The sequence below is a fragment of the Chinchilla lanigera genome, unplaced genomic scaffold, assembly GCF_000276665.1.
Source record: "Chinchilla lanigera isolate Chin_1 unplaced genomic scaffold, ChiLan1.0 scaffold00091, whole genome shotgun sequence".
Taxonomy (NCBI): Eukaryota; Metazoa; Chordata; class Mammalia; order Rodentia; family Chinchillidae; genus Chinchilla; species Chinchilla lanigera.
Genome location: NW_004955492.1, coordinates 2,719,598 through 2,733,347, shown reverse-complemented (window position 1 = coordinate 2,733,347; position 13,750 = coordinate 2,719,598). Strand labels below are relative to the sequence as shown.

The following is a 13,750-nucleotide window of genomic DNA, read 5'->3' as shown; positions in this document are numbered from 1 at the left end:
AACCAAGTGCTAATTCAGGCAAGGCTAGTCCTTAGATGATGCATCAAGGCAGTGGGATTTTGCCAGACCATTTTGAGGATCAAGCATCTGAGGGGTTTTATACCTGCTGCTTAGGCATCCTTTGCAGCCTAAGAACTATTGAGTAGGTGGAGTAAGCAGTGAGAACCTCTTGGTTTGAGAAAAGGCCATTTCTGATTACTATAGCTCTTTTTTTGTGACTGACAACTGTTTTCACATTTGCTTTAGCTGCATCTTAAAGCTCTGTCTAATCTCTTCTAATAGATGGTCAAATATTTAATGACGACTAACATGCTCACCCTTTCTCTCAAGAATTTCCTCTTCAGAATTGAATAATCTCATGCCTTTTGTGGTTTAATGTACCAGAGTGCCGGGCTTGGATCCCTTAGTTCATTCTGCTCTGCATATGCTCTAGTTCATCAGTATTTTCTACCCAGAGGCTAGCCGAACAGCTTTCCGGTTGTGCACTCGCCGGCCCGGAGCGTACCGGCTTACTTCGTGCTTATTCTGGATTAGGATCTTGGGTATTTTCCATCACTTGGAAGATTTAACTTTTGGCCACTAGATCTCATTTTTGTCACCCTTTGAGCTAGCCAATAAACCTAAATTCCAAGTCATGTTTTAATTTCTTTTGAAATTTAGCTCATATGTTCTGTATTTATGTATGTATTGTCTATATTTAGATTTCCATATTAAGTATATGCCAAAATTATTTTAAACTCTGGTGAGAATCAGACCACTGCAAAAGCCCAAAATTATGTTAAAGTTCATTTCTATCATCTGAATTACCTATATCTTTTCATTTATAGTCACTATAAATTTGATAACCGATTTCTCTGCTTATCTAAATTGTTAATAGTCTGGATTCCTAGCCTTTTCCCAGACTGAGTTAACCTTCCTCATTTTGAATCCATCAAACTATACTTTTATAAATCTTACATTTCTTTTCTCATCTTTTTATGAGATACAGAAGTCAAGATGTACTGTGATTACTATGAAGTCCAACTCAAAGATGGACACATGCTCCTCATTTATTTTCTTGTTAATCTGTTCTAGCACACTGCTGATACTGATGCCCAGCTTGCTCACAGGTAGTTGCTGGAGACTGCCTTTCCCATTTGGAAGATCAGTCTCCCACGAGTCTGAAGTGTCTCTCTGTGGCTCCTCAAAGCTCAGCAGCAGTCACTCTGCATCCACATGCAGTTATTTCTGTTTTCTGTCTTGTTCCAGAGACTTAAGTCTTTGTGCCTCTCTTTGCCATTGCAAGGTTTTTGGAAAGCATTGCTTGTGTCTTAGGTATTTATGTTCCATTTTAATTATTTTTTAATGTTCCACAGAATTGGATTAATCTTAAAATATTCATCATAGACTCTTCTTATTGACCTATTAGTGGATTTCTTTTAAAATTTGTTTAGGATACATGCAGTGGCTAGCATCTGTAATCCCAGCTACTCAGGAAGCTAAGGCAAGAGGATCCTGAGTTTGAGGCTGGGCATGGTGATGCATGCCTGTAATCCCAGCACTTGGGAGCCTGAGACAGGATGATTGCTGAGAGTTCAAGGCCAGCCTGGGCTACATATTGAGTTCAAGGACAGGCTGAAGTATAAAGGGAGACCCTATCTCAAAACAAAACAAAACACAGGGATGAAGATGTAGGTCAATAATAGAGTACTTGCCAAGTGAGGGTGTTATTTCCAGAACCACATGTACATAAAAAAATCTTAATCATTTCAAATAATCTACAAACTGCACATAAATCTGCCAACTACAAAAAACTAAGACCTTAATTAACCTATGTATGTGGTTAACCTTAACCATAAGGAAGACCTCATCCTAGACTCTCTGTTTAATATTTAGATTGATATTAAATATATTTGTTTCAGTTGTTCTTAACTTTTAAAATAACAATATAGAATATGTAATCTTTTCAGATTTACTTGTTTCATTGATACTGTTTTCTTTTTCTTTCTTTCTTTCTTTCTTTCTTTCTTTCTTTCTTTCTTTCTTTCTTTCTTTCTTTCGTCGTTTAACCAAAAAAACTGCCAAATATGCAGTTCAGGCTGGCTTTGAGCTCACTTTGTAGCCCAGGCTAGTGTTGAACTTGCAACAATCTTCCTGCCTCAGCCTCCAGAGTGCTGGAATTACAGGTGTGCGCCACCACGCCTGGCCGATACTGTTTTCTAAGATTCATTCTTATTTTTATGTTGTTGCTTATTGCTAGAATTTGTTTGTTGGGACTGTTTCATTCCTTTGGGGAGACAGGCCATTGCTTATTTGTTTAATTTTGTTCTGACTTCTCTTCTCTCTTCTCTCTCTCCTCTTTCTTCTCTCTTCTCTCTTCTTTCTTCTCTCTTCTCTCTTCTTTCTTCTCTCTTCTCTCTCTTCTCTCTTCTCTCTCCTCCTCCTCTCCCTTCCCCTCCTCTCCTTCCCCTCCCCTTCCCTCCCTTCTTTTCCCTTCCCCTCCTCTCCCTTCCCCTCCCCTTTTTTTTTGCAGTGCTGAGGATTAAAGATTGAACCCTGGGCCTTTACACTGAACTACACCTTCAGCAATTTTTACTTTTTATTTTGTATATCACTAAGTTTCCGAGGCTAGGCTGGAATTTGCAGTCCTCCTCCCTCATCCTCCCAGAATGCTAAGATTACAGGCATGGGACACCAGGCCTGGCTTTCTTCTTTTTCTTGGTAGATTTTTGTGTCACAGCATATTATTGCTAGTGTGAACATTTATTGAAATTCATATTCTGAAATGATGTCTCCTATTGCACAAGACTCAGGAACTATAAGATATATGAATGTTCAGCTTCAGGAGTAAATGGCAAACTGTTGCAAAGTTAGAACATCAATTTATATTTCTATCAATGATGTTTAAGAAATTATTTCCAGTACTTGATATCATATGACTCATTGATTTTTGTCAGCCAAATAAATATTAAATGGGCTCTTGATTTTCATTTTATTGGCCAGGTACTTTCCTGTATCTAAAAACTCACTCTTTGGTAGAAAATTCTGAGGCGGTGCTGGTGAAGAATTCTGTGTGTCCTGTTATTGTTACTACAGCATCTACTCTAAATCATATGCTGCTCTTTGCTTTCCTTTCTTTGTTGAGAATTTGAAAAACCATTTAAAATCTTTGCATTTTTGAAGTCATACTTTATTCTAAACTTTAGGTTAGTTTGTTGTTGTTCCATACAACCCCGGTTGCCACCATGACACCTCTGGTTTGAAAACAATCATACCATGGACTTGCAGTAAATCCATTAGTTTGTTGTCACCCCATTTTTGCCCCTCAGCTTACGGTTGCCACTTCCTTTTGCATCCTCGTCATGATCACCTTGGCTTGACTTGTCAGAGTGTCTCTGTGCTACCTGCCCTCCCCGAAGCGGCTTTACTCTGATGCAGTGGTTTCACCACTTTAAATAAAGTTACTACATGGAGCTGTCTGCAGTGATATCATTATAAATTACATACTTCAGGGGCTGGGGGTTTAGCTCAGCGGCAAAAGCGCCTGCCTGGCACGCGCAAGGTCGTGAGTTCGGTTCCCGGTACCGGAGAAAAACCAAAAAAAAAATTACATACTTCACAGTGATTTTCTCACTAAGGAAACCCTTTGTTCCTCCTTCTCATATTAAATTTTTTAAATATTTAAAATGCACATTAAGTTATGCCTAATTTTACGTATTCTGTTCGTTAAAAATGATAAAATGATATCACCTTTTTATGATATGTTTTTCTGAATTACCCATTAGTTTTCTGTGTGTTAGATTTAAACCATATGGAAGTTTCTAGTTTTGCTCTGTTAATCTTCCAAGGCATATAAAATCAGAAAAGCAATAGAAGTTTATATAAAATAGAATTCTTTTGGAGAATGCAGTTCCCAGCATATACTCGCAACTTGCAGTGCCGTATTTTCTGCTTCCTCTGTTCTCGTTGCCCATTTTGAATTTTGTTTTGGATATCCAAATGATCTAAAGTGTCCATTTTTTCTGTTTGGGGTTTTCCCCTAAATTCCCTGTTCTACACTTCTGGTTCTTTATGTATGGATTGTATATTCACCTTTCTTTCCTGGTATATGGCACCTTTCTTCCTTTCCTACAATTTAGCGTCCTGATTCTGAAAACCAAATCCCATGCTTCAGAACCAGTATAACTCCCTATTTGTTTAGCATTATCATATATATATTACATGGATACAGTTTATTATTGGAAGAACATTAGTCTGTGCCCACAGAACATGCTATTTCTGTTCAATGCATTATAAAGTTGCCAAAGATCTATTAGAGCTTCCTTATAGAAAAATGCCAACCCATAGAAGTTTAGCACTTTACCCTCATCATAAAACTGTTACACATCTGTGTTCCCACCTTTATTTCCTCCTTTACAAACCCTGTCCTCATGCTATTATTCTAAGTAGAAACTGTGGGCTACATACATATTTGTTGACTGAGTGAAGGAACGTGACGAACCTCTTAGAATTTAGTGTTGGGCGGGGGGAAGGATATCATTTGTGTCCTCCCTCCCGTCTCCGCTTCACCCCCATCCCCAGGGTGCCTTGACTCATTGAGCTGAAAGTATTCTTCTGATTTATAACTTACCCTTCACCATTGGTCTTCTTCCCAAACAGAAGAAATAATTTAAAAGGGTTGAAACCATCTCACTTGAAAGACTCAAGTTTCTTCCTACCATAGGTATTGATTGAGGATCAGCTTCCTTTGGCCACCATTATGCTGTACATTCCAAAGCGTAACAGTAACAGCTGAGATTTATTAAAAAGCTGATTATTTTTTAGATACTGTTTCCCAAGTGCACACATTTTACATCTATTATCCTATGTGGTCCTTTTAAGAATCCAGATGTTTCTCTTCTTATTCTCATCTTAAGTATGAAGACAGTGAGACTCAGAGAGATGAACTAACTTGTGCATAAATTGGCAACATCGGGGTTGGGCCAGACACTCTGTCTCTTGAGCCTGGGTTCCCAAGCACCATTTCTCTCACCTCCTTGGCAAGCCAGAGCTTCAGCTGTGTGAATTAGATAAGAACACATGAATGACTTGCTGTAACTCCTTAATCATTTCTGGGAAAAAGAATGCAGTAGTCAGTTTTACTGTTTTTACATATAAATACAACAAAGTCAGTACCGATTTCATTTTCTCCCTCGGGTGAAATACAATACAAATTAACTTAAAAATGACAAGGATCAATTTAACTAATGGGCACAGCTTCCGATTAATTTAAATTAATGGTTCTGTGTGTAGTTGTCTTAGTGCCTTCGAATGACAGCGTACAGAAGGAGCACAGGACCTGCGTCCCTAGAACTTGTAGTTTGGTTTGAATTAAGAAAACACAAGAGTAAATAGTATGCATAGTATGATATGGACTTTGTAATTATCTCTGCTCTGTATAAAATGGGCAATTTAATATTTTAATCTTATAAAAGCATAAAATAGAGAATATGATTTTCTTTCAGGTCATGAATTTGTATTGATCATGTTGTCAAAGTATTATGTCTGACATACCTGTATTTAAATGATATCGATGATACATTAATATTAATTATTTTTTGTTCTGTGTTAAATGAGTCTTGTGTACTGTCTGCCTCACCATAGTATTGTTTCTTTTTTAACCCATATTAGAGTTGTCATGATGAAGAGGATGATGATGGCGAAGAAGAAGTGAAGAGCTTTGAAGTAAGATGAATCCTTCTAGAATTGCCTTTTCTCTACTTTGGAACATTGTTTCATAGCTTATAACAGACCTTTATGTTTCTTGCTTCATGGCTTCCTGCAGCTTATTGTGTTGAGGAACTGCATGTCAGAGCTGGAAGGACAAACCTGGGTCCTAACATTTGCTGAGGTTAAGAGCAGTGAGCGTAGCATAGCTGACCGATAGAGTAAAGCCTGTATGTTCGGAATGAGTGTTCCCAAGCACCCTAAGAGATGAGGCTGCTTCACACTGCCCTCATCTCAGTAATGCTGTTGTCTGGAATTTCAAAGCCATGTGCATGGAAAATAACTACTGAAGAGCAGCACAGCATCAGCTTTTGAATTATACCCCTGGTTTGGCATTTTTTTTCTGAATTGAAGTCTGAAAAGATTTGGCCTCCTGACTTCTGCCTAACTGGGTCACTCATTCCCTGTACATATGAAGAGGGCAACACAGGGTGCAGGATGCAGTTTGCTTGCATGAGGTAGGAGAGCGTCTGTTCCTAGGATTCAATTCTGCTTTATGATTATTTTCTCAGATAGTCTCAACTTTTAAATATCTCATGTAACTTGAAATGCTGCTTAATGTTAATTAGCTGGAAGAAAAGCTAATATTATTTTCCCTTTGCTTATAGTATATTTTTGCTTTTTCTGAGAATAGCTATTTATTGCTATTACTTGTCTGATTTACTGACTTTTTTTTCTTAGAATTTTTGAAAAGAAATTGAGTGAAGGAAAGAGAGTTTAGGTTAGATTAGATTCTTTTTTTCTTGTTAATTCATATGGCTGGACTTTGAGCTAGATGTGCGGAAATGTATCAATAGCCAGCAATGAGCCTTTAATTCCGGTGGACCCACAAAAATGTGTAGCCAAAGAATAAACTGAGAGCAATCAGTGCCACTTCGAGGAACAATTTTTATCTGCATCCCTGCAGCATTGTAGTCAACATATTAAAAAATTTGAAAACAAACTACTTTGAGAATAACCCATGACTATTGCTGGCTGGGGAAAATGCCGTAAGATTGATTTCCTGCATAACACTTATGTGTTCTAGCCTCAAATCCATCGTTATGTTAGGAGACAGGTAAATTAGAGTGAGCTGCAAACAGCAAATGATATTGTTTCCCTGAAGCACATACCATTTATGGTCTCTTGGTTGTGTTCAGAGCAATTGTTTATTGCTATTTTGCTTCTTGTCCTCATCCTTCCTTAAGGTCACAGGATCCCAACGCAGCAAGGTAAAACTATGCATATGTGTGTATTTGTCTGGGTCCGAGTTTTGGTTTCTTGTGGCATTTACCTTTATTAGACCCAACATCTTGGATTCTTGCAATAAAAGGTCTTGAAAAACTTTCTACAAGTTTGTAGCTCCAAAGCAATTAGTCTTTTAAGTATCCCTTCCTTTGTTTATTCTTCTTGCAATTTAAATGACTCATGTTTTGAACTTTTGTCCTCCACCATGAAAACTTTGGCCTGCAGACTGTGCTAGATAAAACAGCTCAGACCTTTAGCAGATTTTATTTAGGGATTTTTGATGCAGCCTCTGGTCTCATCCATCTTGATGTTTGCTATATCAGTTTTGTTACTTGAAGACAGACCTAGTAAATGGTATTGCTGGTTAGATTGGACAGAAGTCTACTTTTCATTACTCTGCTAGTACCTGGAGATTATATGCCATGATTTCAGTATTGACATTGGCATTTTATTAAATGGAAGAACTATATGACTATGTTTGTCTGTTAATAGTTTAACTATTTGATGTGGAATATTTTTTATAAGAGAAAACATCTTGCTGTAGAATTACAATTTTTTTTTTACTTTGGTATTGATAATGTTAGGTATAAACTTTATTTCTGTGACACTATTTTGTAAGAAAATTGATCATAAACATCCCAAATAGACAGTGCCTGGCTATAATATCTTTAGTCTGGGTGGGGGTGTCCTGGTCAAATGCTGGACCAACATCACCAAAGAACAAAATTTTTGAGTCTGTAAATGAAAACTACTGTTTCTCCTTCTGTTAGAAAAGTGAGATATTTGCTGCTAAAGTAAATTCAGACTGTCATGAAGAATCTATTTAGAAGAAACAAATAGTACTGTTTTACTCACTAGTACATTGGGAAAGATATATTGTTCCTACAGTATTTCCTGAACCTTGTAAGTTTTAGGATCAGAGTGCATAGAGATACTGTCAGATGCAGTTCCAACCTGATGCATACAATGGTTAATGACACATCATAACAATAATTTTTCATGGCCTTATGTAGTACACGATAATGGGCTTAGTGATAACTTGATAGATTTTGATTTTATGTTAGGTAGGATTCTTGTGAATTGTTGAAGTGTTAAAGCATGTAAGAACCTCTAACATCTGCCAAAGGCTTGATTACCTAATTAATGAAAACATTCCTGCCTCTTGAGTCTGCTGACAGTTGCACAATAAGGGTAGGTAGGGCACGACAGGCTGAGGTGGGTTTGTGAAGAAAGTTATTTTATTTTGAAAAGAGTAATGCAGTTTTAGGGAGAGCTAAAGGCAAGTCCAAAGTAATAAATAGGATCCAATTTGGAAAGGCTCCTTATTCCAGATGGAAATCTGGGAACGGCTGACAGTGGAACCTCAGTAAGCACAGTGAAGGGTTCAGGACAAGCTAAGGATGCAAAGCAGGTGAGATGTGCAGCTGACTGGTGAGAAAGGGCTGCCTGCCTTTGGGTTTAGAATGGTGGGCATGTTCATGTAATGACGAAACCTGGTAATTAATTCCAAAATAGGAGGCAAGATCAGCTGCACGAGACATGATTTTTAAGTTGTTAATGATTGCCACTTATTGGTAAGTGTAACACAGATCAAATCTGGAGGTTTTCACTTTCTAATGAGTTGTTTTACTGATCTTCATGTTATTCTGCACCTTCCAATTGATTATTTATGACTAATTCTGTAAGGTGGTATTCTGCAACCTACAAGTTCTGAGAGGAAGTGCTATGAAAGCGTACACTGCTGAGAACCAGTTGTACACAATCGTCTGTGAAGATGCTCACCTCAAGGTTGTTTAGGTGATACCCAATACCACTGAGAAACTTAACCAGACAATTGGATTATTACATTCTTTAATATTTAGTAATCTAGTTGATGCTTTACACTGAGATGTCTGGTGGTTTGATATAACATATATAAACTAATAGTGGAATTTTTCATGTGAATTATACTGAACCCTAAGGGTTATTTGGCAGTGTCAATAATTCTTGCAACAAATTATGTTAAATAAATTTGTACAGAACATAAAATATATGCATTTTATTGCCATATATGGTTGATGGCTAATATTTTTTTTAGTTGCTACTTAAATTTTTTACCTGTAAAGTATTCCACAAAGACATTGTGAAGAAAAAATAAGTAGATATATTGTTTGATATTAAAAGAAAATTTTCTGTAAGGAATAAAGGGAAGCTCTAGAAACAGCAGTGCACATTTGTTATTCCAGCACTCTGGGAAGCTGAGTCAGGAGAATCACATATTTGAATCTCACCTAGAAAATTTAGTGAGACCCGAAGTCAATTCCATGATAATAATTTTTTTTTTTTTTTTGGTTTTTTTCTGGTACCAGGAACTGAACTCACGACCTTGCGCTTGCCAGGCAGGCGCTTTGCCGCTGAGCTAAATCCCCAGCCCCCCATGATAATAAATTTTTAAAACAGTCTGGGGACCTATCCCAGTGCAGAGGGCCTGGGTTCAATCCCCAGTACCAATAAAATAAAAGTAAATAAAGGACTGAAATGTGAAGTATATTCTGATTTAAATTAATAACTTCTCTGTTTTATCTATAAGATAATATAAATATGCTTTTTCTATAGCTACTTAATAACATTATTGCATACTTAATCATTTTTAGATTTGTGGCTTCTTCATGATTAAAACTTTTAAAATGACAGTTAAAGACCCAGAATTAATTGAAAGGAATGAAATTATTTGACCAATTACCTGAAAAGTTAATTATTAAACTGAGTGCTTTATTAAGATTTTAAATTTTCTATGAGCCAAGTCAATAATACTACTCCTAAAAAAACCCCATATAAATTATGTTTGAAGTCAAATAAGTTCATTTTTCTGAGCACAGTGTGTTTTCTTCATTGAGATCATCAAAAAGCTTTGGTAACACAAAATGGATCACATTTTTTTAACTATTAAGATGATTGCTTCTTTATTTCCTTGCTTAAATATGAGGGTACGACATAAAATGATTTTTCAGTGGAAGCATGCCTTTGGACAGTAAAGGTGCTATAATGCACATTTATTTCTCCCTGATAAACTTCAGTTATTGGTGGTGGAGCTTAAGTAGGTAAGGGGAATAAGGAGTTTCCTTTTCCTCCGGGCCTTCGCTTTCAAGTAGTGGGCAAAATGCATCTTCTTTTGGCCAGTGCCCAATTTCTAACTCACATATGAATTTTATTCTGAGTCCCTGAGGTCCTATTATTGTGTGCTAAGGATAATTTCTTGTGTCTACACTACCAAGTATCCCTGTAGAAGGAATGAGATTCTATAATAAAAACCAAAGAAATTAGTGTATATTCTCCTGGAGGTGCCTCCTGTGTAACTAAAATGATATCATGCTGCCACAGTATTCAGACCAGTACCCAGTTCATATGTTCATATTTCTGTGTATGTACTGTACTATGAAGTATGGAAGAATCAGTTTAGAGCCAAAATAGTTTAAGTGCTAATGTTATTACACAGCCCTACTCCAGTGATAGAAGAACTTTCGTTGGGCTGCTTCAAGTATCTAACATTGAAGTATTATATTTTCTAGTAATTCTGAAAGAATGAATCGCCTATATGATATACTGCCCCCACCAGTGGCTGCATAATTTGAACTTTGAATGGATTTTTTTAGTAGAAGCTTTAAATGCCTAAAAATAAGTATATAGCTCTAGATACAAAAGTACCTAGTACTCCTTCTCAAGAAAATTTATAATTCTTTAGTTCTCATCAAAAACTCTGCATATAATATCCAAAATATGGACTAATGTGCTATGATTGAATTGTAGAGGAGAAAGAGCAAAGGAATTTTGTGGGCCAGTGTTGTCTAATACTGATGCAATCTGCCAACTTTGTTTTTATATATGAAATTTTTTATCTCACATAATGATCACATATCTTAGCCCAGGTTTTCTTGAAACCAGAAACCAAAAGCTTATATGCCAATACTTTATTGAAGTTGGGGGTTTCACGATTCCAGGGAAGCAAGAATGGGGGAGAAATGATTCAGGGCAGGATGGAGGGTAAATGTAAATGGTGTGTTCTTGAGCTGACCACATACATTTAGCAATACAGCTCAGCTGTGTGGATGCCTGCAAAGGGGCCACATGCATCATGGAATATTATCTAGGCATATCCCATCTCTTAATGGTCACTAGAGTGCATTTCTTCAAGCTTCCTCCCAATACTAACTGGCTCTGTCAGGCAGCCCCTGAGGAGCTCCCCAGCCCTGCAGCCTCACATCCACGGGGTCTGCTCTGTGAATACTTGTGGTGCTAGCAGCCAGGTTTCAGAAGGGTCGTGAGCACTGGCCTTTTCTAGGGCCATTTTGGCAAGGTCTGGAGGGAATGGAGTGAGGTGGAAGAGGAGCACTGCCCTGGGTGCAAGGAACGTCACCAGAGCACAGTGTTCTATATTGTGTTTAACAATTCATTTCAATTCATGTGTTCACCTCAATTCATATATATTAGTATGTGAGCCTACATGACAAGCTATCTAGAAAACATACTTAAACACAGAATTGTGCATTTTTCATATGTACAGTAATGTGACTTCGTGTGCTATTGTTTTTAAAATAATCCCACTTGAAGTTTTTGCTTAACTCAATTGCAAGCAGTAAATGGACAGTACAGTCATTAAGAGCGGAGACACTAGATAAACTCCTTGTGTTTAGAGCCTAGTTCACCCCCTAGATATGTGAGTTTAACTTCAGTTTCTCTTTGTATAATGGAACTAACATAGTATGTACAAAATAGGGGTGTTACGGCATCAAATTAATTAATATGTGTAAGGCACTCTGAACATTGCCTGTCACATAGTAAGTTCTATATAAGTATTTACTGGTATTGCTACATTTAAGAAATTTCACTTCCCCTGCTAAAAACAAATCAGGAAAGCTCACAGCGAAACTTTTATAGGACAGAGAACATAGATCTACACACACAATTGGAGACCTGGATGCTGTATGACCTTCAGCAGACCACACCTACGTACTGTCTCTGCTTTTTTCTTCTTGGAATGAAGAGCTTTCACTTAGATGTTCCTAGAGTCAAAGCCAACTTTAAAATGTTTTTCTTGTTTGCTCTTTGTGCATGAGTTTTTTCATTTTTCAAAACAATTTCACAATTCTTCTAAGTGCATATATATTAGTAAAGGGACACAAATCTACATTACTTTTCAATCTGACCTTTTGTGGAAGATTGAAAAGAACATTCTGGCTTTTATAGAGTGGGAATATCACAGTGAAAATGTTTTATAGAAAATAGTGTCTAACTTGTATACATGCATACCCATCTCTACCTTTTCCTAATTTAGTATTTAAGGAATCATATACATGATACAGTAAGATAAAGAAGAAAAATGTACAGGAGGATATGAAATAGAATCTTCTAAGGATAAAGTCAATCCCCAAAGCTGTGATATAGGTTTGCTGTGGAATGCCACCACATGTGATTTCAAGCTTTCCAGAAACTAACTTAAAATTACATAAATTTGACAGTTCATTATGTCAATAATTTTCTTGTTGGGGAGAAACTTTTCATGAGAACAACATGTAATATGTTGAAAATGCTCAGCAATTCAGATATGGTAATTATTTGAAACTTTATAAAATTCAGACCGGTTATGCAGGTGCCATCTGAGGATGGAGTATCCTAGGATGGGTACCAAGGTTCTGGAAGAAAGGAGGAAAAGTATAACCTTAAGGCAATCTGCTCAGCTAAAGAATTGACACTTGGCCCAGAGCGAGGTCTGTATTAAGTACTTAAGGTTCATCCCAGAGTTCATCTGGGATGAAATAATTAATTAGAGTTAATTGGGATTAATTATCATTTATGAAAACAGAATCACAGGTTCTAGAGTTCTAAAGTTGTGACTTCTTAAATTCCAAATAATGAGTTATTGTGATCCATTCCATGATGGAAATTCTTCAGACTTTTAATTTCCCACTAATTAATTCAATGTCCTGACATCTTCATGGTCTAACCATAACTTCAGATTGTTATTGGTCATTATTTACCTTCTTAATCTTATTCTACTTTTGTCAGGCTTTAACAATACATAGGAAGGGCTACATAGCAGTTACTTTCTGTATTCAAGGCTTGTACAGCAAAAACAAAGAAATTGGTACCTGAAGACTAAATCAATTTTTGCTCAGGGCAAATAACATTCCTGCTATTGAATAGCTTAACTTTGTAAATTTATAACTTCTGATTTTAGAGTTATTCTTTTCTCACAATTTATGTCTTGTTAATGGAGCTTTTTATGGTATAGAATAAATTTATCCACTTGCCCCTGTTAGAAAAATTGTTTCAAATCAGCTACGTCTTATTGCTTTTTTTTAATTGCTTTTACATAGTTCTAAAATTTTTTAGCTGAGGGGAAACAATATTTCTCTCTAAATGTTTTGTGTATGATATTGGAAGAAGAAAACCATACAGTTACATCACACAATACATCTAAACTTCAGCCTCTTCTGGACATCCAATGAAGTCCATGTCTCTCAGGCTTCGAAAGTAAACTAAATACACTTGCACACTCTACTAGTTTTGCAGCTTTTCAAAGTAAGTGATAACTTTTGTAATATTTCAGATTTTGACCACAAACTCTGATATCACGTTTTGTTCTGCATTTATTCACTCAAATAAGTTCCTGTTACCCATAGGAACTGTACGGGATATGATGTATATATGTGTACTAGTTTTATGGTTATAGCAAAGAAAAAGCTATGGCTCTTATCTTCGTATGTTTTTCTTGTGTGAAACTCCATGTACATTTATTTAG

General features: G+C 36.6%; 1 protein-coding gene across 7 annotated transcripts in view; it reads left to right on the top strand.

The window, feature by feature from the left end:
* Positions 1 to 13,750, top strand: part of Ryr2 (ryanodine receptor 2 (cardiac)) — a gene marked incomplete at its 5' end in the record, with an annotated part of 627,916 nt that overhangs the window by 542,165 nt on the left and 72,001 nt on the right. For 5 of the 7 annotated variants that reach the window (XM_013504706.1, XM_013504703.1, XM_013504702.1 and 2 more), the window contains 2 exon segments: positions 5,650 to 5,703; positions 6,933 to 6,956. In XM_013504706.1, the coding sequence (XP_013360160.1) occupies positions 5,650 to 5,703; positions 6,933 to 6,956 (78 nt within the window). 7 annotated transcript variants of the gene reach the window in all.